Source organism: Papilio xuthus, unplaced genomic scaffold (genome assembly GCF_000836235.2).
Source record: "Papilio xuthus unplaced genomic scaffold, Pxut_1.1 DF825928.1, whole genome shotgun sequence".
NCBI classification, from domain to species: Eukaryota; Metazoa; Arthropoda; class Insecta; order Lepidoptera; family Papilionidae; genus Papilio; species Papilio xuthus.
The window spans coordinates 1,154,391-1,180,050 of record NW_013532721.1 but is presented as its reverse complement, the minus strand read 5'-3'; the positions used below and the strand labels follow the sequence as shown (position 1 = coordinate 1,180,050).

The following is a 25,660-nucleotide window of genomic DNA, read 5'->3' as shown; positions in this document are numbered from 1 at the left end:
ACCGCATTTATATGTCTACTACGTTATTAAATTCGAATGGATGCATGGATGTATGAATGTAACCACGTAACTCCAGAACTGCAGAAATGACACTGGAATATTGTATAAAATACTTGCAGTCTGTGTTATAGTTTTTAAATTTTTCTTTTATGGTCTCATGTGTTTACTTTTAATTTCATATTAATTGTATAAGTTCATTTAACACTTAAAGTGAAAGTGTTGTTAAGATGGCAAACGTCAGTGCAATTATATTGCATCGTTAAAAGCATTTCGACCACGTTTGTAAATAATGTAAGAAACGCGGATGGTAAGTCGATCGTGCGGTGGCGAATGCGGTTTCATAAGTATACCACAAGACTAACATCGCACAATATCGTAATTATGTCAATAACCTTACAATGTTTCCACTGTCGATAAACTTGTATAAAACATATTCTATCCCTTTCATTCTTTTTGATAAAACTGCAATAACAAAATGTTTTGAATAGATTTACATAGTTATTGAAAAGTTATATAACGATTATGTTACTTTATACAAATTTGACATCTTAAATGATGATAAGTTATGTTTAAATTAAGGTGTTTGTGTATCTTTGCATGATTTTAATAATGCATCAATATTTATTTATAAATTCATTTTAAGTTATATTAATTACGTATTTTAAACCAGCTTAATAATCGACTTATAAGGTTTTTGAAATACATGACCCCTGATTTTCTATATAGCGAAGTCATAAAATTTCGTTGATAAAAAAGTTTACTCCACACTTTGCTACACAGAATTGTTTTAAAGAGAACAATTACAATGTATAGAGCAAAAAAAGAGATAACATCTCACATTCCTGATGGACGCTTAATATGTAAATCACATTGTGTAGTCCACCTACTCGTAGCAAGTTGCTCGTATGATCTAAATAAGTCACCTTGATATTATCAGATATAAAACAATGAACTTTTATTGATTTTGTAACTGGACATTGTAGTACAAAAGATTGAGACATGCTCTTCTAGGTATGTTTTTTATGAACATTATTTGCAAAGATTGATAAGCAGTCTCATCAGCATATAGCAGCATTTATAAACATAGAAATTTAACTAACAATAAATACAAAAGTTTAGTTGGATAGATGGATGTTTGTTAAAAGGTATCTCCAGAATTGTTCAATGGATCGTACTGTAATTTTGCACAGATATGCAACATAGTCTGAAAGAATACAGTTTACTAATTAAGTTTTTTTAATATTTTGTGTACGGACTGAGTCGCGGAACATCAAGTATTTTATATTTTCTTGATAGGTCGTGTTCCTTAGAATATATTGTCATCGCTACAAATAATATATAACAAATATATTATGTTGACGTGAGTCATAAAATGGAATGTATCATAAATCACAGATAAATAGAGCCAAACGTTCGCTTATTCAAATAAAAATGTTAATGAGTTCGTTTATTTGGTGATTTTACTATTAAAGTTGAACGTGGAAAATTGTTTGGAATTGAATAATTATGTAAAATCAATTGTGTATGTTCTTATTTCGGAAGTGTAGCGGACGTTGACCGAGCTCTAATAATACAATGATCTCGTTTTGCCTTTTAAATATAATGGTTCCGTTGAACTTTTACTATTAAGAATCATAATATATTCATTTTCAATGTTACAATTTTCATACTTGTATTAAATTAACATATTTAGACAGATTATATACAAATAAGTTTGTAATAAATATAAAGAAATTGGTAAAGTTATTCGCAGTTTGAATTATTATATAATTTGAAGAACTATAATTGTCAGACTGATTTTATTGCAAAAATTATGTTAACATGCTAACAACTCTAGTTATGTATAATACATCTATTATATTTTAATTTTAATGGGTTTGTGATTATCAATGAATTACATTTACATTGTTTTTTTTATATATTTTACTCCTTTGCAATTTGATTTAATGTTCACGAACATTTTTACACTGGATTGCTTGATTTATATACACATCCGTTCCTTTTCAATATTATATATTATCTTTATGAGTATATAAAAGAGGTGTGCAATTACCTGTTACCTCATGTATTAGACAATGAATCAGTGAAAAAGTTAACTTCCGAACGGACATGAAACGGCTATCGGGTAGCGTGCTCAGTGGCGTAGCTGACAGCTAGCACGCGATCATTTGCACGATCATATTCATTTTATAATTTCTACTTCTAAATGAAATAAAATACAGCTGCTTTTCTTATTAATGTATAATAATTTTTAAACATTTTTTTAGCTGTCCGATTTCTATTCTCTAATGTTGTCTTTATTTTATTACTCTCTACATTTATTCAAGATACTTAAGTTACCCGTGATTAAATATTAATTTTTATGGTATAAAATGGGGTTTAGCAATTTTTATAAATTATTTTGCAATAAATAACGCATATATAAATATACTCACAAAGTAATCGTAAAAATTTAAGATGAGAAAATAAAATGGCATGTTGGCTTTGATCTAATAAAAGCGGCAGCTTAATGACATCCTTGGTGGTACATTTCGCATCCTACTGTTTAATATCAAATAAAATAAAAAAAAAATCTCTTCGACCGTTTTAATAATATCCCAAAGCCGTGATGACCAATTTAAAAAAAAGATGAGCAAAAATCCAGTAAAACAGTGATTTTGCGATATAAATATTGTTTAGGGAAAATCAGATTATCTTGCAAGATTTGCCTTTACATAAACTGTTATGGAAATAAAATTTGAAATAAAATATAATAAAATGAATATTCCATTTTATTATATGGTCTTTTTTGGCTTGGTTGCATGGGAACGAATTATTATTATTAACGAACGTGAAAGACATTTTTTTTGTGTAACCATTAAATCATGAAGTTAATAATCAGTAATCTCTTTTTTCTTAATAAAAAAAATACTACACGGAATGTCATATAAAAATTCAGATTGTTTTCTTATTTCAAAAGTATCTATTTTGAAATTTATGATCCTGTTTTATTACCACATAGGTAACATAGACAAAGTTATGAGCAAATATATAATAAATGTATCTTAATAAAGTGAGAAATTATGTTGATGTCTCGGAGATTTTACAACTGTCAAGGTGGAAAGATAAAATTATATAGCAAAAATGCAACCTCGTTCTTTGTATGTTCGATATTTGAATAAATTTTATTCTTCTGACACAACAAAATGCTAATTCGAATTGGAAATTCTTCACAACTATTTATTTTTAATATCAAAGGATATCGTTTTCCAATTAAATAATATCAGATTAACACAATTATTCGTAAATTATGTTCGAACATTTTACTTAATTTAAATTTTATATTATTACAATAGAACGTTGAATATTAGAAGAATTAAAAATGGAATTTATTATTTAACTTAGCCGAAGTTATGCTACAATTGTTATAGTTATTGTTAGTATTATGAAGAACTAGCTGTCGCTCGCGATACGAAATTAAAAAAAAAAATCATCTAGATCCATGCAGCCTTTCTGGAAATACCTTTTAACAAACAAACTTCCATTTATATATATAACTCAATATTAATTAGAAAATTAAGATGGAAAATTGTTTATCGTGACACACATTCCCTGACCCGGCTAAGTTTTTTTGAGAGAGTCAGTGATGTGAGAAGTTACTGCATGTCTCACGCTATGTCATCTGGCTACATCCATTACGTATTTAGGAAGGACAGTTTGAATTTGCATTTTAACTTTGTAAGTACGTAATATTGTACCACTATATAATTACTGTGAAGTCTGCGTGACTAACATCTTGTCAGTAAATCCTAAATTTACCATAAAATAGGCACGTATGAATAATTATGTATGTTGCTTTCTGTAGTATTTGCATAATTAAATTTTACTACCTACCTAATATACGCTACCAAATATTCGACTAATTTTATAATGTTGTTTAAAAATCGAAAACTCTATTTAAATATTTTTTTACTGAAGTCCAATAGCTCCAATGTTTTGTATACTATAATTTTTAGGTATACGAGTATTGCAGAGTATAAACCAAATGTTTATAACCCAATAAATTACATTTACGTCAAATAAATAATTAACAACCTAAGAAATATCTAAACGTCCTAATTTCTATAATAAAATAATACGTTTTAGGTGACCAATTCTTGTCCTTATCTGAGTTTGTAGTGAAAAAAACACTTCATTAAGAAGTCAATAAAAAAAGAAAATAAATTTTGCTGACGGGCGATCTGATACTTGTTTTCTTTTGGCCGTTTACGAAATTTAAATAAATTGTTAATACGATCTTCTTTAACCTTGAACAACAATAAAATATTTCTTAGAATATTGACGTTAGACCTGTCGTATTGTATGAATTTGAGTATTGGGCCACCAAATTTTAGGATGAAAGAGGATTTGACATCTAAACAAGAATGTATTGAGATTGAATGTGAATAATGTACAATTCGGACGTAGTTTTGATAAATTAATTTAAGAGTCCAATTCTTCGTTTGTAAGAGGCTTGTAAGATTATTAAGAAAACCGTAACTTTTGCTTGCCGTAACTTGCGCGGAAATTTAAACAGAAAAAAAAGTAATTGCCATATGAAATTAACTAATCATATGTTTAAATCTCTTTTAATTGTTATAGTTATTATTAAATATATAAATATATATATTTTCGGTGTTTAAATCTTATGTCTAAGAATATTGTTGTTAGATCGGATATGTATAAGCATTATTTTATTTTGTAGTTATTTAAATTGTAGAACAATATTGTTTAGTACTTCATTGAATCTATTAAAGTGCTATTAACATTTTAATTACATTAATTAGTTTTTAATGTATATTAATTAGGTTTTAAATTTATTAAAACAATTACCTTCTACTTCTTCGGTCTTATCAGTCCAATATCACGATGAGATTATTTTCTTTCTATTAAATTTTTACTCACAGTGTTATTTAAATTTTACGAAAGTAGAACTAAACCTTATATTATGCTTCAACAAAGGAACTTTAAAAGCATGTTATGTGGTATAGTCACAATGGTAAACTAGAAGTGTCCCCAATACTTCCATTTAAACAAATTGTCGGAACAAAAGAGATTAGAAGACAAAACGGAGTCGCGTTCGCGATCGCATCGGTTTTAAAATTCGAACGCGTGTTGCGCACGCGCCGGCCCTGTTGTAACTGCTCGAACAGTTTCCCGCCAAAACGCGCAAAGATAGTGTATCGAAATTTGATTGCACACATTCATTCACAATTTGGTTTCATACAAATACAATTAGGTACTTACTATTTAATTTATCTCGGTTCTGTTGTACTTATAGCTTGTAGTTTGCAAACTTTTTATTGCTTAATTGTGTCTATTTAAAAACCAAACGCAATTTTAGGTACTTTAATGACCTAAATAATACTCTTTCCGAAAATTTTAACAACATGGCCCTTCCCAGAAAATATTCTCCGAGTCATAACAATAAAAAGTCATTATGAGATACCATTAGCACAAACGAACGAGGATCAACTTCTTGTTGTGATATTCTCTCCAGTAAAAAGTTATTGAAATTCTGTTGTGATATGTAACACTAACTCATATACCTAAAAAAAAAGGAACATGTTAGGTCATATAAGTATTTAAATCACTTTTCACACGATTCGATAAAATTTAGGCGAAGGAATTTCCAAGAATGTTACAAAAATAAACATATTAAGTGTATTAAAAGTGAAATAAAACATAAGACTCATCTAACTATCTCATGTCCTAATGAGATTATTATGGATTGTTGTTGAGTTTAGAAGTTCTTTCTTCATCTAAAAATAAACAATTTTTAGTTTATAAAAAATTGCTGTATAACAAACTGTAGGCGCTTAAATGATCGAGTCAGCAAATCACTAAAACCCGGCTTAAATTCTTGAAAAATATTGAGTTTTCAACAACACTTTGATTACATTTGTAAATTTACATTTAATATAGTGGAATTCAAAAACAATGTAACATGTAAACAACTTTATTAATAACACATTTACATAATTACATAATTATTTTAAATTACTAATTTAAAATTAAGCGATGAATTCAATTTAATTGGCAGTATTTAGGGCAGTGAGCGTTTATATACAAATAATTTTAGGAGGGTTATGAACGAATACCGTTAACATATAATTAAATGTAAACTAATAATATTTTAAACATTTTTGGTATTAATTTAAACTGACTTGGTTTTAGAATAACGACGTAAAAATTATTGAACTGAATCCAATGAATTGATTTAAATCATAACATATTTATTCATCTCGTCATATATTCAGTCTTATTCAGTAAGATTTCCGTCGCATTAGTTAAAAATTACTTTTATATACAAACCATTAAATATACCACTAGTTTCTTCTAATCCAACGATGACTTTACCTAAGTGTTATTTAAAGTTATTTTGTATCTACTGGATAATAAAGCCATTTAAATTCATAGCCTTTAAGTCCGTATTTTAAATCTTTTTCCGTATCTGGTTTAGGTACATCGTCCGACAGTAAATCAAGAACTTCTTGGGTAATTTTAGGTCTGAATCCCTTTTCGTCGGCAACATAATCAACTCTCGTGCGAACTCCGTTCCTTCCAGTGACATAATAGTAGCCAACTTTGGCACCATTTTTGTAACCTTCTTCAAAGTGCCCGTGGAAGCCTACAGTGTAATTGAACGTGTACAAAAGTTGAGACATGTCATTTTTAGTCAGACCTTCGGGTAGGCCTTCCTTTTCTCCGGGACGCTTGTAATGAATGTCAGTATTTTTGTCAACTATTTGCATTTGAGCTGATATTAGTTGCGGCTTTTTCGGTGGGGAATTCCCCTGAGGAACAAATGCGTTAGCAGGGGAACTTAACGCATTAAAACCTTTATTTAATTGCTCATCGTAAGATTTTGGGTTACGATTTGTTACCAATGGCAACATTGGACCTTGATTATCGCTGGCTGTTGACTGAGTTTGTAAAATATTACTTCCAGGATAGTTAGATTCGTCCTTGTCTCCAAGATTTGTATGACTTTGGCTAGTACCTGTTTCATAGTTAGGGCTGTTTTGTATACCAGCTTGAGTGTAACTTGGCTGTTGATAGTTATCATTGGCGCTTTGGCTTTGTTGGGGATAGTTCAGTGGTGATCCGATAGTATAGGGAGCTTTACTTTGTTCACGAGGGAATTCATTTGAGTCCCGTTGTTGGTGTTGTTCTTGTTGTTGCTGCTGTTTTTGATATTCTCTTTGCAACTCTTCTTTAGTGTAACTCTGTTGTGGATAGTTCGGTTCATTAATTGTTGCAATACTCTGTGGTAATTCAATTGCCTGTGCTGGATAATTTTGTGCATTATTAAACTGTTCCTGCTGTTGTTCTTGCTTTCTTTGTTGTAGTAGACCTACTAGTTGCTGTCCTTCTTCATTTTGCTGCTGCCTTTGTTCTTCTTGTTGTCCCGGGTGCGGGCCTTGTGGTTGCAGACTTTGCTGCCCTTGCAGTTGTTGTTGTTGTTGCTGCTGCTGTAGATATTGTTGTTGTCCTTGTTGCAGTTGCTGCTGTTGTCGTTGTTGTTCTTGTCGTAGTTGTTGTTCTTTCCTTTGTTCTTGTTGTTCTTGTTCTATTTGTTTCACTTGTTGTTGTTGTTGTGATTGTTTATCTTGTTTTAGATAGCCTTGTGCACTGACATCATCGTGTTGGTTATACTTAGGTGGTATTTCTATATCTTGTGAAATTGCAGGTACCGGCAGTTTATTATTACTAGGTATGTATGGAGCTTCTGTAGTGGTGGTGGTAGTAGTAGGAAGTTTGCAATGTGAACAAGATTTAGCAGGTGAAGCAGGACCAGGTTTCGGCAGTTCTTTGAGTTGCTTTTTGTTTTGTTCATGCACTGAAGGTTTTGAAGATATTTGAGGTGATGATGGGTATTCAAGAGATCGCCCTCGTTCAGGACCAGATTTGGCGGTAGGGTCTGTAAATTAATGAAAGACAAATTAATTTGTATCGCAGTATTAAAAGAAAAAATTGCCGCGGGGAAAAAACTAAATGCGATTTCCAGGAGACAAAAAAAATACATATATACTGATTTCAGTAAAAAATTATTGTTTTTAGGTTTTGTTTGTTAAAAGTAAATATAATGTAACGTACATGGCTTTACTCGAATATTTTTCATCGATAAAATTTTAAAGTTTCCGTTTTCGTCAGTTGCGTAGACTGTCACGTGATATACGCCATCTGCGGTGATGAAACCAAATTCGCCCATGATGATCCCATTTTCATCTGTAAGAAAAAATTACGTACTTTAGACAACATTTAAAAAGATGTTGAAATATGCTAATGAGTATTATTACTCTAAGATACAAAAATCAAAACTTTTATAACATTCTGTTTGTAACTATATGTATACTTTATGCGGAAGCAAATCATGATTCTAATCGTGATGCAAGTCGACGCTTATATTTGTATAGTCAATTAAAATATTTTTTAAACTCCTCTCATGAAACTCGCCATTATTTGTCGAACGTCAAGCACATTTTTATAATTATTCGATGATGTCAATGCTTGTTTAAATTTTAGTATTGATTTGTTTGAACTATTCAGTTTTCGCAGATTATTATTAGGAAATACATTAAATTAAGAGGACATTATTTACTATAATAAAGCATATTAATTTCGGTGATATGGTTTGGTTTATATAATAAAACAATCCTTATCTTTGAATGAATATCGAGGTTTTGCATAAAGAAATCTCTCAAATTGTGTGTTTAACGACCTTTAATATTTTAATACAGTCTGATATTTTTAAAACAACTGTGAAATTAAAGAATTTGAGTAGAGTATAAAACTTGTGATGATTTGATGTTTTATATCAATATTCAGAACGTGACTTGTTCATTATCCCGACCTGGTCCTAGCAATCGTGCGTACTCTCTGTCGACTATTTTTTGGACAAAATAATAATTGTGTCGTCTGTGGTTGGAGTGATGAATAATGAAATAAAACTAACAATAAAATAATTTTAAAGAACTAATATACAGATACTTAGGACTGTCAGTCTATTTATAAGTTTAAAACAAAGTAGACATGAAACACAAATTCTTTGAATTAACGTTTAATTTCTTTATGGTTTATTACTTTGATATTTTTATAATGTTTTTTAGTATTATATGTGATTGCTACCACCGAAATACGCAAATCTTTATGAAACATCCCAAGTTGCATATGTTAATATTTAGATGTTTCCGTAGTAAAATACCTAAATTATATAGTAGTGAACCGGTAAACCGTAGATTGTTGAACCTACCTTTCTTTTCATGTCTATGTTGCTCTCCGTCAATGGTAAATCCGAACTCATACGGTCTATTTTCGTCTGTGTATTTATCAGCACTTTTTACTTGAAGCACGCATAATGTTACACAAAGTAATATAATGTATCTTCGACTGAGCATCTGAAAATAAATTGTGGATATTAATACTTCTGTTTTGTTGATTCGTCTTTACTTAATTAAAATCTTAGTGGTACAATGTTACAATAAAATTTTCGATAATATTTAAGTAAGCTTTATATAAAAATGTATAAATTTGAAAAATATCATGTTTTAAACCTTAATTACTAATAGCCATAACACGATTTTGATACGGGATTATGAGATGGCAATTAAAAGTCAATAAACGATTGAGTTTAAATATGGGTACTGACGACAACCGGATTTGACTTAAGTTATTTGGAAACAATTTGTTAAGATCTTATCAATATTATATCATTGTTATTCTTCAATTCTTATTTATTTAAGATACTGAGATAAAAAATATATAGAATTTACGATTTAACTTAAAGTTGTTTTTCTTTTTTTACCACGTAAAATAGGTCTTTATCATTTATATTTACTGTTGTTGTTTTGACATTTTGTTGTACTGACCAAAATATTCATACCATAGTGGAATTGATTTTCCTAATTTACCATAACAATCATTTTAAACAATTTTAAAAATAATCAAAGTAAACACTGTCGTTTTCATTTAATTTGTATTCAAGAAAATTTGCAAACGATGCTAGAGTTACAAAAAAATCTCTTTGCATATACGTCAATGCAATACAATATGAAATTGTTGAATTTGTATTCATTCCGTAATCATTGGTCAGATTAGCAAATATATTTATGGTTCTAAAAGCAATCCCGATTTTTTCTCGGGTAACATACTTCATCCCTTGTTATCTTCATGTCTGAGTCGATTATCAAACAATGTCGTGTAATAACATGAGTCAATAGTATACATCCAGGATAAAATCTATTCTGTTTTTCAATTTCAAGATTAAATTATCGTTATCTGAATAGGGTGTGAATAAGAGTGGTTTGCTAGTTTTGCAGTTTATTCGGGTCAAAATATCAAACCATGTCACTATTTTACTAATATTATAAATGAGAATAGAGTTGCAGGCAACAGCTAGTATTTATTATCGAAAATCACTTGAATCAGTTCGCTTCTATGATGTATTGCGTTTGGACAGACAGACGCACGGCCGCTTTACACGTTATAATAATTAGCATTGTGCGAATAATAACGTCGTAACCACAATACGTAATAGTTTACTTATTTAATTATTTCACGACTTCTTCGACTTCAAGAATAGTTTTTATTTTCATATTAAATATGATTTTTTCTTACTGGAAAATGTAAAAAATAAGAAAAAAAAACACAAAAGAAAAAACTAATAGAAACTATAGAAATTGAACTTTACATTGTTTGTAGTACATTTATTACATTCTATAAGAAATAAAAACAGCAGTTAATATTACCTTGTCAATTATCCGCGGGCATGGAAGGCGTGGCGCGGCCTGTTGCGCAAGAGTTCGCACGAGACTGCGCGGATTCTTCGCCTCGCTTAATTTATTAATACGTCCAAAACATGACTTCATAGACAACTTAAGAAGAAGTGTTATTTATTTATTACTCAAAAGATGCACTAACTGAACAAATACAAAACAAAAATATTTACAATAGCAAATTCTTGTGTTCTTTTCCGGTCATATTATATAAATTTTCATATTCGTGTAAGATATTACGGTAACTGGATTAAGTTTAATTACATAAATAGCATATTTAAATAAATGGGCTTCGAAACTGCTGAACCGTTTTGAAAAAAATATTCACTGTTGGGAAGTTACAGTATCCCGGGTGTCTATATATATATTTATAACTAGAATATTTTTTAACACGAAGTCGCGGGCAACTGCTTGTATCGAAAAAAAATGACTCTCCCGACAATATAATGTATGCGTTGCCTCCGAGAAACACTGTACTTTGATTGTTAAATCTATGATATTGTGTTTAGTATCTAACATATTGTGTACATCCTCAATTACTTAATTTTATGAATTCATTGTTAGTTTGTTCTATATGGTATCATGTCATAATTCAATACAACAAAAGGATGTTACACTGACTTGTGGAAGTATTAAGTACGATATGTTATGGTTTAATCGAAGTATATTTTATTTCCTATTTCCACCAATGAAATTGACATAGAATTATAACTTCATATAATAATAATATTCATATTATTTTAATGAGTAAATGAAATGACTTACTTTTTTGACGCGTTGATGTCTTTTCCATGTGAAAAAGTACCGTTGCAGCATTAGTTTAATTAACCATCTTCATAATGTAGTTACATATAATAAAGCAAGATAACGTGTCGTATTTAATTTAAAATAGCTTGAATTTGACGTGGAAAAATAGTTTGAAGAATATTGTGTAGCTTTATAGATTTGAACATTTATAAAACACACCAAAAATGCGACTTAATTTTAACTTACAAATGGACTCAATACTTAATACTTCATGCTATTTGGTAATTTAGTTACGCATATGCGATTTAAAGTGTTTTGACAACGTTTAAGTACCTATAGTTAGCTATTTAATATTACTGGCAATTCAAATCACTCGTGTGTTAATATTTATATTCTAGTGTGTTTAAATTATATTAAATTAAAAATGCTTTATTGAACAAAAAAAACATGTTTCACAAAATTGATGTGGCTCTGTTTCCTGGACTAGTTAAAACTGTGTTTTGGGAGACAGCGCCTCCTCTTATCTAGTACCTAAGTTATCAACTGATTGCATCAAAAACAGGAAATAAGTAAATCTAAACATTGTTGCTATTTTACAAATGGAAAATAATAATAGGTAAAGTATTTTTAGGCAATCACGGAAATAAATATAGTTATTTTTATTAGATGTACTGATTTCTGACCGTCGGCTGTTCTTGGCAATTCAATCTAATGATGTACACTAACGAATTGACAAAGGTCATTGTAAAGTGTTGTAAGTTTGTTCAACAATTACCACGACAATCGAGGTCGATATTCGAACTTATACGGAGTGACCGTTGCATTTATCCAAAAACAAATTGTTAATTTGTTTTAAAACAAACTGTTTTTATTTATTTAAATATTCCTTATAGCCTATAAAATTTCTTGAGCAGGACAAAGCAGTCGAAGAAATTTAAATCCATGGAAAAAGAAAAAGATGAATAGTCAAACACTTAAGTGACCTATAGAGCTTAATATTGACTACTTAATTAAAATTTGTATCATCAGTTTGTCACTAATACAACTGTTATGTGTTAATAAATTTACATTTATTTAATTTTAAATGGAAGCTGTATCGACCATGCTAACAAAGAGCTACTATTAAAATATCTTTGTAGTTAAATAATTGCTTATGGATCTACCACATGCTATTTTAATGACTAAATTTATTGGCTACATTGTGCTTTTATAGTTATCATAGTTAAATAATCATTGTCTTATTTAAAAACAATAAACTAACAATATATTAATTAATGTGCCCATAAAACTTTTATGTTGATATTTACGTCTAATATGCTAATTTAGAATTACTACATAATATGTAATAATTTTTAATTTATGATTCATTTATTTTTAAAGAACTTATTTTTTTTGTAATAAATGTACAAGGTATCGCCCATTTGGAACACAGTTTGACGAGATAAAAATAGTTTATCAAAAGCTTCAAAGTTATATAGATTTTAAACTGTGAAAGGTCATTTAAGTATTATAAATAATTAGTTTAAATGCTTAAATATAATTTTTCTAGCAATAGTTATATCAAAATTTTATACTACATTTTTTTAAGAACATAAGTATAAAAGCTGGAAATATCAATAAAATTTACTTAACATCTTAACGGGTACTAGCAATGATAATTTAAAAATAGTTTTTTAAAATCAAAAATATCATTAACTTCTACCTTACAAACAGTATGTTTAACATATAAGTAATGTGTTAGATCCTTTTGCCAAGGACTTGATGTACGAGTAGATACAGTTAAGATACGATAGATATCGGAACGGTATAAATAAACATTGACATGATGCGTACTCATAGTATGATTTATTTAATTTGTTATGTCGTGTTAATCGACAAAGGTATGGATACGTATGGTGCAGGAACTAGGAGTCGGTCACGAATACTCGATGTCATCACGTTCTTACGTTATTAATCGAATATTTTATAAACTGAAATGTTTATTGTATTTAAATGTCATCTTTGTATTTATATTAGTTGTTTATTACGAGTTCAAGATTCTAGGTAACATAATATAACGGCTCTTGTACCTTTCTATCTTAAATAGCATAAACCATATAGCATAAATGTTTAAATGTAAATTTGCTATTTTTTAAGTATTTAATATCACGTAATGATGTCACGATGACCAAGGGATTATACATCTTTTTTTTTAGTAAAAAGCAGAAAATTTATAGCTGCACATTATAATTCATTGATTTAATTTTAAATTCTGTTTTACAAATAAAATGTTAATGTTATAAGTCCATAAATCACTAGTAAAATGGGACAGCAAATTGCTAGAAATGTATATTGCAAATTATTTTTAATAGGTGTTATAGCTGTAGTATCGGGAGACTACAGAAATAAAACGACAACTTATAAATGCATATAACGACTGACTTTATTAATCTACTTTCTGTACACTGTAATTATTTATATGTCACAATAGCCTTGGTAATTATCTAGTACCTAGTATGTACATACAAATTGCTTTGTTTCAATGGTGGCATCGTAAAGTTAATCCGATTAGTTATACAGACATAAGTATATTATATTTTATATTGCTCTTATTATAACGATTATTTTTAATGAATCGTGATACTTTTCATTATGAGTGATTGGTTTAGATTGGTTAAGGCAAACAAAAACGAATTATTTGTAAATGCCTGATTGGATTCAGAAGTTTATGTCACTGTTAAAATTCTCCACTTTTTATTACAGGCGCTTTAACAAGAAAAACATTGCATAAGTTGATCAACGGCTTTACACGACTGTATATACCCCCAGAAGCCAGAGGTGAGTCCACTAATGCCTATGAGCGCTATCAACATACTTGGGAATCCATTTTAATCATATAAAAAAATCAACCGACAGGAAATTAGTCCCGTTATGTGACACACATAATTTGTAATTAAGATTCTCTAATGAGTCAAAAAGTACTATTGAAAAGCCTCATGGAATGATAAATTACAATTCAACAATAGAACAATTTAGCATCGTGAAGGTTAAAGTTTGAATAGGTAAGCCGATCGTATTCAAACGTAACTCTTACATACGTTGAGTACGCCACATGTATGTGTTGGCATTTTGCTTTGCGAAACGCGCCGACAACATTTGCACTGTGAAATTTCTTAGTCCAATGCATTACACCTAGAGTGTAAATGGTTTTAATGAGCGGTGTGGGTGTTTTGTAGTAGTACCATGAAACAAAAATAGGGATAGGGATTAATAAAGAACTAAACTACTAAATACGTAGTGATGAAGATTTATTATTGAAGACATGCAAATGATTCACTAAGATATAATATGAATTAAATGGTAATATAACTTTCGGCTTTTTATAATATAATAATTTTATTGCTGAATACATTTCAGCCTTAATATACTTAAATTGATAAGAAACCTAGTTAAGGTTCATGGAAAAATTCTTTGGCTATTTTAAAAATAGCTTTTGTCCGTGACTCCGTCCGCGCAGTATCACTAAAATAAAAAGTGTATTAAATTGGCAAAATGTATTAGAACTCTTTTTCTTTTAGTAGTAGTACTCATTAGAAGAATATCATTCTTTTAATTTACGACTTCTGGCTACAGGCGTCTGTATGTTGGTAGTGGTTTTTTTAAGGAAAAAAGTAGATATATATAAATGTAGATATATTATAGGACACAATGTTTATGAATAGTTTTATGTAGCATGGCAACACTAGTGAGGAAAAGTTAGTGTGCGCATCAAATGCGACTGTTTAATTTCGCCATCGATGCGACCGTAACTTTAATGTCTACTAACCTTTTGATGTCTTCCCATATTTCTTCAATCGTTAAATCAACATTATTTCTCTGGCTGTGTGAATGGAATTGATTAACCATTTAAGTAACCGCTAAGGAATTGTTTAGCACTTTTGTTATAAAAGCTTGGCCACACGTGATTGGGATAAGGCCAGGGAGATGATCTTAAAAACGGCCTAATTATAAATCTTGGATAATCGTAAAAAAAGTTAATAGTTCTGATAATTTCTATAGCGAGAATATAGCGTATATGTATGTTAAGAGCTAACATACTAACTTTAAAGAGGAACAAAAAGTCAAGCCTAGTAAGGGAAATGAAACGAGTATCGGAAATATACTAGTCCTATGCGTTCGTTAGTCCCCTACTTCATTGATTTAAGATAGACAACACATCTAGAATTGCAGATGTCTATGGACAGTAGTCACTTCGCTATTTCGGAAAATTCTGATAGAATTATCTTAAAATTTTAGATCATAACATGCAAAAAGTACAGTGTGCAAACACACAGTACCCTGGCGATGCTTTACACGAACAGCTAGTAAACACAAATATTTAGTAAAGTCCAAAGATTAATATAACTGTTTTGTACCTCTGACATCCATTAACCTTATGATGTGATACAAAGGTGAGGTATTAACAAGGTTCGTTATAAGATGCTAATCGCTTTTAGATGCCGTTTTTGTATTCTTCTTGCATTATGACATTTCATCATTAAACATCGTGATTACAATCGCTAGTGCTTCGTATATGCCTCGTTGCTCTAAAATTGAAGATGTAATACTTATTACCAACGCGACGATGTTTTCATTTGTTTCCTTTCAATCGATCGCTATTGTTGATTAATGTTAATTAATGTTGATATTTGTCACTAGCATTATTTCTTCGTGTCATCTTAGAAAGAAACAACTGTTTATCTCAATTTAAATATTGTAGATTGCAATAACGTCTGTTGTTTGAATGTTTTTATAAAGAAAAACATTAAATACATTATAATAGACCTTGACCTGAGGTACTAGATTTCAAGTTATAATATTCGTTTTGGATTTAAAATTGCATCTAGAAAATGCAAGTTCGTGCCAAACAAATGTGCAATATATTTACGACAGCACAGTTGATGTAGCGATAAAATATTTGTTACGTGATTTGTTTTCAATACATAAAACGCAGTTGTATTATACAATTTCTGATATGGCCAAAGTTTTTACGATTAATAATCAAATATTTGCATTTTATCAAAATTGAAATATGACGATGAATTATTAAATGCCTTTTGTTCTTTGTATTTATGTAAATCGTGATATTTAAAGATATACATAGCAGACATAGATTCGTTTGCTTCCTCCTTGCTGCAATCGTAATTATAGATATGGCTTTCTAGAATAATCTGAGGGATATCCTGGGGGTGTCCTGAAACCTATATTAGTGTAAACTGACTTTACACTTGGACAAGGATTTGATGTATCTAGTTTGTCTTAAAATTATAAAAATAAAAATAAAACAATATTTAATTAAATTTTTTATTTATAAGGCATAGATATAAAAGTATAAAAACGTGTCTTATGGCACAATTTAGATGTTAGAACTCCGATAATGTGCTCAATGTTATTAAGAAATAACTGAGATCGAGAGCTTTCTTTGAGTTATTTCATCTGTGGGGGTTCGACTGCTGTTACATTTGTATTGACACATACTGCTATCTCCGTTTTTTCAAAGAGAATATGAGAGATGACTATATGTGTCACAAGTGTTACTGCAATCGAAAATTTAGCATTAACTTTTTGATTGATAATTAAATTGATATATACAATTGGATTTTAGTGCCGAAGTTTCTATTTCTTTTGTCCTAGTGATGTCTTGGGTTGGTAGCCGTTGGGTCCTGCGGTGAATGTGACAGTGTAGTGCTTGCCGTCGGGTGCAACGAAAGCATATTGACCGGTAACAGTAAGGGCGGCGTTTTCAGATTGAGGATTGTCAAGTTTACCTTCTTCCTGTCTTGATGTACCATCGCTGGTTTCGTATCTAATTAAAAAAAGTATGTTGTTAATAGTACAATAAAAATAGGTTGTTTTTCATTTGTTACTAGATTGCGTCAAATAGTAATAATCGTTTAAACTTAAATGCAGCCAATAGATAAATATATGTTTAAATTGGCAATTAAACTAATCAAAATTATAATCTGACCTTAAATTGGCGTAAAATGACTTTTTATATATATTTTTATCAGTGTAACATATTTCTGTAATAATTTTATTTTTACATGATAAAAAATTTAATTTGTTCAATTGCACTAATTAACGGTATCAATAAAATTATATAAAAATGTACTAACGCAAAACTGTATCCGTCCACATTAACGTCGTTGTCGAACCGCAGGATTTGCACGTCCTGCTGTGGCGCCGCAGAGCACAGCGCGGCCAACACACACACAATTGTCACCTGGTAAATAAAACCACGGAATATTTAATACTATAAAGAAAATTCATAATTCATTACCATAAAAGGTCATTAAAAAAACGTTTCATCTTTTGTAAAAATTTACGTGTTAAAAGCTTATGATTTTTTAGAGTATTACAATCAAAATATTTACTTCTGAAAGCTTTACGAACTAACATTTGGATAATTTAATAATTATGACATACAAATTTATTTTCATAAAAACAATTATTTTAATAACATTCTGTTTGGTCGATAATCAAATTCAGCTTGGCAAAAAAGTACCTAAATAATATTAGATATAGCATTTAAAAAGTATGAATAATTAAATAGTTAAAAAGCAACTTACGTATTTAAGCATATTGCTCGGTTATCCGTGTTGAGTTCAAACTGACGAATGAGTGACGAGTGGTGGTGAATCGTTCATTTTATATGATCTCCGGCATTACTTGCAGACTGACATCATGTGAGGATGGGTCGGAGGTGACGCGCTCAGCACTTCACTCCACAGACAAACCTAGTACATACAATACTAGCAATTCGCCCTTACTTCGCTCTAGTAAACAGGCAGACATAAGAATGCAGTAGTAGTTCTTCAGCTTATCCGAGACATATAAAAAGGAAATACTTTAGCTTTTTAATTTAATAAAGTACTGCTATCACCAGCGATTTGGTCAGCGCGGATTAAAAAAAAAATAATAAGCAACCTTCCTCCAGATTATGTTCTACATCTGTTCCGAATTTTATCAAGTTACGGAGATACTTTCTAATAAACATCCATCCATCTATCCATCTAAACTTTCGCATTTATTATATTAGTAAGACGTAAAATAGGTAGATTGATAATTTAAATATAACCAATCAGTTCATAAACACCAATGTTACGTAATATTGTAAGTTAAATTACATTTAAAGGTACAATACGAGGTGCTAATTCAACTTTTCTTATGCAATAAGGCAAAACAAACATTCGGTGGCTTCATGTGCACATTGCTTTATGTTAAGGTATATTATTATGTGCATAATTTCTATTAACACATTGATAATGAATTTACACTTATTAATTAATACATTTTGTAAACACAAAAGGTTAAATAAAGTCATTACACATACTTTAACAACGATCAGTATTATCCGTTGCTATCACTACTGAGAGGAAAATTAAAAGAAGAAAGAGCCAGTTTAAAGAATGTAGCTTCAAAAATGATCCTTGCAAAGTTCTGAGAGTTCTAAGGGTCTAACAAAGAAGTTCTAGATTATTGATCAACCACTCAAGCGGTGTATAACTGTAGAGACATCAAAACGTCTTATTATTTTCATTGTGCTCCGGTACTGCATTAAAATACTTATCAAACAAAGAAATTTATGCTATTACAATGAAGTTAAATACTTTTATAATAGATTTAAAATTATTATATTATAATACGTTTGGTAAAGAAACGTATCAAATATTACAAAATGCAGGTAAGAAACCCGCGGCATTTAATTCAACTTGAGGTCATTGTGTCGTATTATAAGACAGATTGTGTTCGTTTGTCTGTTTGTTCGTGAACAAAGTATGGACCGAATGTGTCAATTATTCCCTAATTAAATAATAGAAATTCATAACCGTCGTTATATGAACTGATTAAGAAATAGTACGTGAGTGAAAACACAATGGGTTCATTTGAAAGCGTCATATCGTTGTCGTGATGACACATGTTTGCAAAAGCTCCGACAAGTTTGTCCATGATTTATTAAAATAACGTAACACTACCGCATATGTCCTCTTTAACGTATATGAAAATGGACTCTTGCAATTTCTTTTATATAAAATGTGTCAACTATCCTTCGTTCGTTAGTTAGGCTTATTGTATATTAATATATAGTTTAAACTACTCTGAAACTGTTGTATTTTTCTATTAAAAAAAGACTTAAATAGATAGTGATTATTTTTAAGTGTTTTGTAATATTATGGTATACTTAAATATTCAACTAAAAATGAAAAATTGAAAATTGAACTATCGTTTTTTATTGATCTTACATTTTACCGTGTTATATGTATTGTAAATAATTATTATCATTAATTATTTTCATTAGATAGCAAAGATAAACTTAAAGTTAACATCTTGATAAATATAAGTTCAAATGACCAAATAATATATACACGTAAAACCCATAATGAAGTGTTTGTTATATTATCTACTTTGATCAACCTTGACATTAACTGTGCGATGAGTATCGCTAAGCTATCATTGGATTTGTTAAAACTATGTTTTTTGTACACGACAGGCACCTAGACAAAAACTCATTTTCTAACGAGGCATCTATAGTTCCTGTATTGCCACAATCAATTTTAAAAACATCTGCGTTTTAAGTAAAAAAATATGTGATAATCACGTTTATAGTATTCTATTATTTTTTGTAAGGTTTCATCGAAAGCGTTGCGTGGGCTTATGCCTGAAAAATTTCACTTTCAAGTTCAATTAACAATTAAGTTTGTAGACAGCCAAACTATAAACTGAGTCGTACTTAGAGATTTAAATATACGTCAACCAAGCTATTTTCATGTGATACTAGCTGTCGCCTGCGACTCCAATCGCGAGTTATTTAAAAAACTTAGTAGTCTATGTGTTCTTCCAGGCTTTGTTCAACGTCTTTAAGCGAGATCCATGCAGTCAATCTGGAGATACGTTCTAACAAACAAGCATTCATTCGTCCATCTATCCAAATATTCGCATTTATAATATTAGTAATATTTATCACATTTTTTTGTAATTGTTCATATATTGAATTTATAACTAATTGAAAGGAATTTATGTCTATTTGAAGTGGTTTTCAATTTTCTAATTCTTTATACAGACTTAGTGAAGAACGTATTTAACACGCTTACAGTGTGCACAATTATATTACGTAACGATTTTACTGTTCCCTGCGTCGTACTTTGTATTGTTGTGCATAAATCTAGAATTGTAGTACTCATAGTCAGCGCATATGCATAACGTGTATAAGTACCAAGATAAGTTGGTTAAGTAAGGAAGCAACTTTTGTTTGGAAGATACTACGGAACAACATAGAAAACTTCAGTGATTGAATTTGTCTACTGTATAATTCTGTGTTTATTAGAAATTGCCGTGTAAAGTATTACCAATTGAAAAGTTGATTAAATATTCTTTTGGATTCATATCTTATTGCTGTAACTAACACAACCTAACATCCTCGATTTTGGTTTTAGACACCCTAAATTTTACTATCTCTACATAGCTTGTGAGCTCTAAAAGAAAATACGTCGTTAAAATTATAGTTATAAGTTATTTTATAACATGTCGTGATGATTTGATCTTAAGCAAGTGCGGTGACTTTTATTGCTTCACCTAGTCTGGCTTCTCCGTGTGAAAGGAACTTTATTCATGTAAACAGACGTACAGAATCGCTCGTTTTCACTTTCCTCTATTAAACGTGCTACTGTCGTGAGGTCAAGAGCAAGGTTGAACTTTTTTATAAAGACGTAATCTGCTTTTTGAATATGTTTGCAACAATACTGGAAAATGGCGTAATATGATTTTGCACAATTAGTCGAGTAAAATAATAAAATGTATTAAAAAACCGAATAGATTTCACCGACTTTGTTCATTAATTTGTGTCACATGGGCTTATTGTTTTTTTTTTAATAGTTAGCAGTATTTGATGCGAATAGAAATCCTTTGCTGTTATTTTCCATAAAAGTATGTTGATTCGTTTTTTAAACCAAGTTTAATATTCTTATTATTTATTATAAAATTCGTGCTAGCTTCGTAAACAATAGTTCCGAGAAGACCGGTTTCGTAACAAGTGTCTTGTGCGGTAAATATCAGCTGCAACAATGTTTGTCTAATTTGCGATTGTTACGAAAAAACCGTTTAATTCCTATTTATTTTTATCCCAAGATGAATAACATTTCAGTCAGTGTTTGATTATTTTTTTATACCGAAAAATTTCAAATCATGAAAGTTAAAATTTTAAATATTTATAATAGTTATGTAGAAGTGAACTTTCATATCTATCCATGTTACTTGTAATAAATCCAGGATCTTATGATTAGTTCAAATAATTAATGTTTACCTATATGCATACGAATATTGCAAATTGATTTAAACAAGTTTTACGAGAGTTTGTATTTTCCGATAATTATACAACTTGAGATGATGGCGTTTAATTTTAACGATTTACAACTTACATATTATCTTTGTAATTTAGAATTGGTTGAGGCATTTACTTAATTGTACGATAACCTTTTTAGTAACAGATTAAATATTGTTATTAATTATATATTTTTTCTAAGTTTTACTTTATTTCTAATACTTCAGTATCTTCGACCTAATTGTATAGGTCCCCTAGATTTGTATGTTTCTAACTTTACATAGGTTTTTTTTTACAATACATAGAATTAAATGAACCAAGTTATCTACTATATGTTTATAGAATGTTTTAGTAACTCTAACGTATTTAAATGGTTAATGTCATACGATTAATGTATTAATTGATTATAATACGTTATGTTAAGTGTGAACTGGTTATCATCATCATAAGTTCATTATACATCCCCTCTGAGGATGGTCCGAGCTTACCCTAAGTAAGGGGTGATTAGGCCTTAGTCAACCACGGAGGACCTGTGCGGGTCGGTTGACTTCACACAATTTTTTATTTTTTTTGTGACTGAGTGGTCACTGTTTGCCTTGAAGAGGCATTTACAGCTTCACCGGGCTTGAGGTGGCCGAGCGCAGATGGCGCTTAGCCTGAACCTCGTTTCCAAATTTTTAAATTTCTTGTCAGATATATGCAGGTTGCACACGATGTTTTCCTTCACGGTAAGAACCCCGGATAAATGTACATATGTTAATCGAATAACAAATTGGTAAAAGATAGGATTCGAACCCAAGAACTGCAGATTGCAAGTCAAAGGCTTTACCCCTGAGCCACCGCCGCTCTTTAAGTAGTTAGCTGGGTATTCATTTGCGACAGGTGGGCCCAGATACTGGTATCTGGTATATATATATATATATAAAAGGTTTTTTTTTAAAACTTATTACTAAATGCTTTCAAAAGGATACCACAGGTAACTGTATAAAATTCAATAGACTTGATACGAATAACTCTTCTTGCAACGATAGTGATGTGATAAATAAATTGTAGTTTCATTGGACCTTCTTTTTTATATATGAGAGCAAAATTCACACTATCATGATAATGAAACATACAAACCGAAAGACTGCAATGCAAAGTACATAGACTAATATATCTATAAGTGTCGATGTAGAAATTTAACTTCGTAGGAAATCATTCAATGATATTTTTTTTCTATCAGTGGTTACAATTCAAATTAAATTACTAATATTCTTTTTTATCATCACCTCACTATAAATCGAAAAATATTGGCTCAGAGCCTATACTACTATTCGACTAGACCATCCACGTTGGCCAAGTGCGGGTTGGTTGACTTCACACATATCTTTGAAGATATATGCAGGTTTCATCTCGATGTTTTCCTTTATCGTAAGAACATCGGATAAATGTATACGTAAATAGAAAATCGAAAAATGCATTTGTATGTGGCGGAAGTCGAACATAAGACCTGCATATTGCAAGTTAAGTGCTTAACTCCTGAGCCACTGACGCTCAACATATTCTTTTACTACGCCTCAATTTGTAATTTTCTGTTTACTAACAAAATTCAATATCTTATATAGTTTTCAAAGTATGAATTTTGTAGGAATTATTATATAATTATTGCGTTAAAAGCTTATTCCTATATTAACTTGAAAAGCTCATATGTGTAATTTTTTCAGAAGGTTTTTTTTTCAATATTTCACTGAGGCCGGCAAAAAATGTAGGTTAAGTGATGCACGCGTGTCCCAGCTGCGAACAAACAATTTACACAATTGACAAATCCCCGCAACGTTTTCGTGGATCACCTTAAATAAACTGTTTGCATGATTGTGATTAACACCTCGCCTTCAATGATACGAAATATCGCCTTGTCAATACTTTGTCTTCTTATTTATAGCTCACTGTAGCCGTTTCAGGGTATAGACGTTAAAGAATCGTCCATCTATCAACATCTCAATTTTCAGAAACTTTTATCAAAATGATGAAAATTGTAAGTAATAATAATTTTATATTTTTATAATTCCATTTTGAAGTATAATCTACTTCAATTTGGGTTTTTTATAAGATTTTGTGTAGAATATTTACACATTCGAAAAATTACACTAATACAATAAGTTTTAGACATAATAATAAAATGAATCTTTAACACAAAATAATAAACCTTATATTTTACAGACACTTTTCGCTTTTGCTGCTTTGGCATTAGTATTGGCCCAGGAAGAACCGACTAAAGCTCCGGTGGAAATCGTGAAACAGGATTCGGAAGTGGACGTCAATGGATACAATTTTGAGTGAGTACATTTATTGCCCTACTTTTTTACTAAGTAGTTTTTTTTGCATGCTCAAAAACTTACGCATTCCTGTCACATGCACAACCTTAAATACTGTGAAGACTGCAATTAATCTAAGTACCTCAGAGTGCATTTAAGTTATTTTTAGTTTGTAAGGTTGTATTACTTCGCACCTAAGTGTCATTGAGTAAACATTTTACGATCGCTTGTGTTTGAAAATAAATGGTGACTAGTCCTATTTGAGCTGTTGTTGGATGTGAGATTTGACGCAAAACAATCTATCAAGGCAATACTTATGTTGCAACATTGGTAAATCGAAAGGTTCGATGATTAAATTTACACATGACAAATATTGGAACCATTTGTCTTATCAGAGTTATAAAAAGAAAACATTAGCACTACTTGAATTGAAAAAAGTATTTTTATTATTACTTCTATAGTAGATTTTTAACACATTTGACCTCCCCTTGTGTGGCAAAAATAAGTTAATAATTACTATAATGCAAAAAAAATCGAGTTTACAATTGAAACCAGAGTCTGCATATCGCTATAAATTCTCATTTAATAAATATTCTTTAACTTTTTTAGATTTGAAACAAGCGACGGCACATCGAGACAAGAACAGGGTGACTACAAGAACGACACAGAACAACAAGGTCTCTCTGTTAAGGGAAGTTACAGATACATAGCCCCTGACGGCCAGCACATTCAAGTCACCTACGTTGCCGATAAGAACGGTTACCAACCCACCGAGGAGAAGACAACCGAATCCTCTCAATCATGAATTAAACTGTCTTAATCCCCTATTGCTAAAACCAAATATATATAAGTATATAAGCTGTATTAACATTTAATAGAAATATAATCATAATGTACAAAGACTTCTACAATATATATGATACACATGATTATGTAAATATTGTTGTACACAATTGTTATTGTTATTGCTTTTTTGTTTCTTGAGTTATAATATAATGACTTTGTAATTGTTACGTTTCAATTTTATTTCTACACTAATAATATATTTATTCAATAGAGTTCTTACCTATAGGAAGTAAATTCAAATTTACGAAAATGTGGAGTAAGTTTTAACAAGAGGTGCCTGCAAAAGTAAAGTGAGTAGGCATTTATTAAACAAGCGAGTACCATATTTCGGTCATATCACCTCTTAGCGTTAGCGAATTAAATAAAAAAAAAACATTAAGTTCAAAATGATAACATGAAGGTTATTTAAATTTAGACGACAAAAAAAATTATTGTCATGAAAGTATTCAACGACTCACGACAAAACTCAATTTAGATGATGCAAAGATTTTAATCTCTTATGTAACTGGCTTAAAAGCTTTCTATTGCTTTAAATTTTTCCAGTAGAAGGAAGTACGTATATCTCTGCTGTTAATATTGAAGCTTTCGAAATAGTTAAAAAAGGAAGCATCGAAGTATTAATCGCCAGGTAATTTTAT

General features: G+C 30.2%; 4 protein-coding genes across 4 annotated transcripts in view; 1 reads left to right on the top strand and 3 right to left on the bottom strand.

Annotated features, from left to right (window-relative positions):
* Positions 1-5,142, bottom strand: part of LOC106125493 (uncharacterized) — a 28,432-nt gene extending 23,290 nt beyond the window's left edge. The window contains exon 1 of the mRNA XM_013322721.1: positions 4,852-5,142. The gene's annotated coding sequence lies outside the window, so the exon portion shown is untranslated. The remainder of the gene's footprint in view (positions 1-4,851) is intronic.
* Positions 5,143-6,182: 1,040 nt separating this feature from the next.
* l(3)mbn (lethal (3) malignant blood neoplasm) lies at positions 6,183-10,857 on the bottom strand. The gene is made up of 4 exons (XM_013322756.1): positions 10,770-10,857; positions 9,275-9,419; positions 8,119-8,250; positions 6,183-7,942 (listed from the first exon to the last, which is right to left on the bottom strand). Exons 2-4 carry the CDS (start codon positions 9,417-9,419, stop codon positions 6,396-6,398), a joined length of 1,824 nt encoding a protein of 607 aa, XP_013178210.1. The 5' UTR covers positions 10,770-10,857; the 3' UTR covers positions 6,183-6,395.
* A 6,004-nt stretch (positions 10,858-16,861) lies between these two features.
* On the bottom strand, positions 16,862-18,242 carry CPR23 (cuticular protein RR-1 motif 23). Its single transcript, XM_013322757.1, has 3 exons — positions 18,131-18,242; positions 17,678-17,784; positions 16,862-17,367 (listed from the first exon to the last, which is right to left on the bottom strand). The coding sequence occupies exons 1-3, from the start codon at positions 18,140-18,142 to the stop codon at positions 17,178-17,180; spliced, it is 309 nt and encodes a 102-aa protein (XP_013178211.1). The 5' UTR covers positions 18,143-18,242; the 3' UTR covers positions 16,862-17,177.
* Positions 18,243-23,784: 5,542 nt separating this feature from the next.
* On the top strand, positions 23,785-25,092 carry CPR24 (cuticular protein RR-1 motif 24). The gene is made up of 3 exons (XM_013322373.1): positions 23,785-23,896; positions 24,082-24,197; positions 24,786-25,092. Exons 1-3 carry the CDS (start codon positions 23,885-23,887, stop codon positions 24,979-24,981), a joined length of 324 nt encoding a protein of 107 aa, XP_013177827.1. The 5' UTR covers positions 23,785-23,884; the 3' UTR covers positions 24,982-25,092.
* Positions 25,093-25,660: the final 568 nt, after the last annotated feature.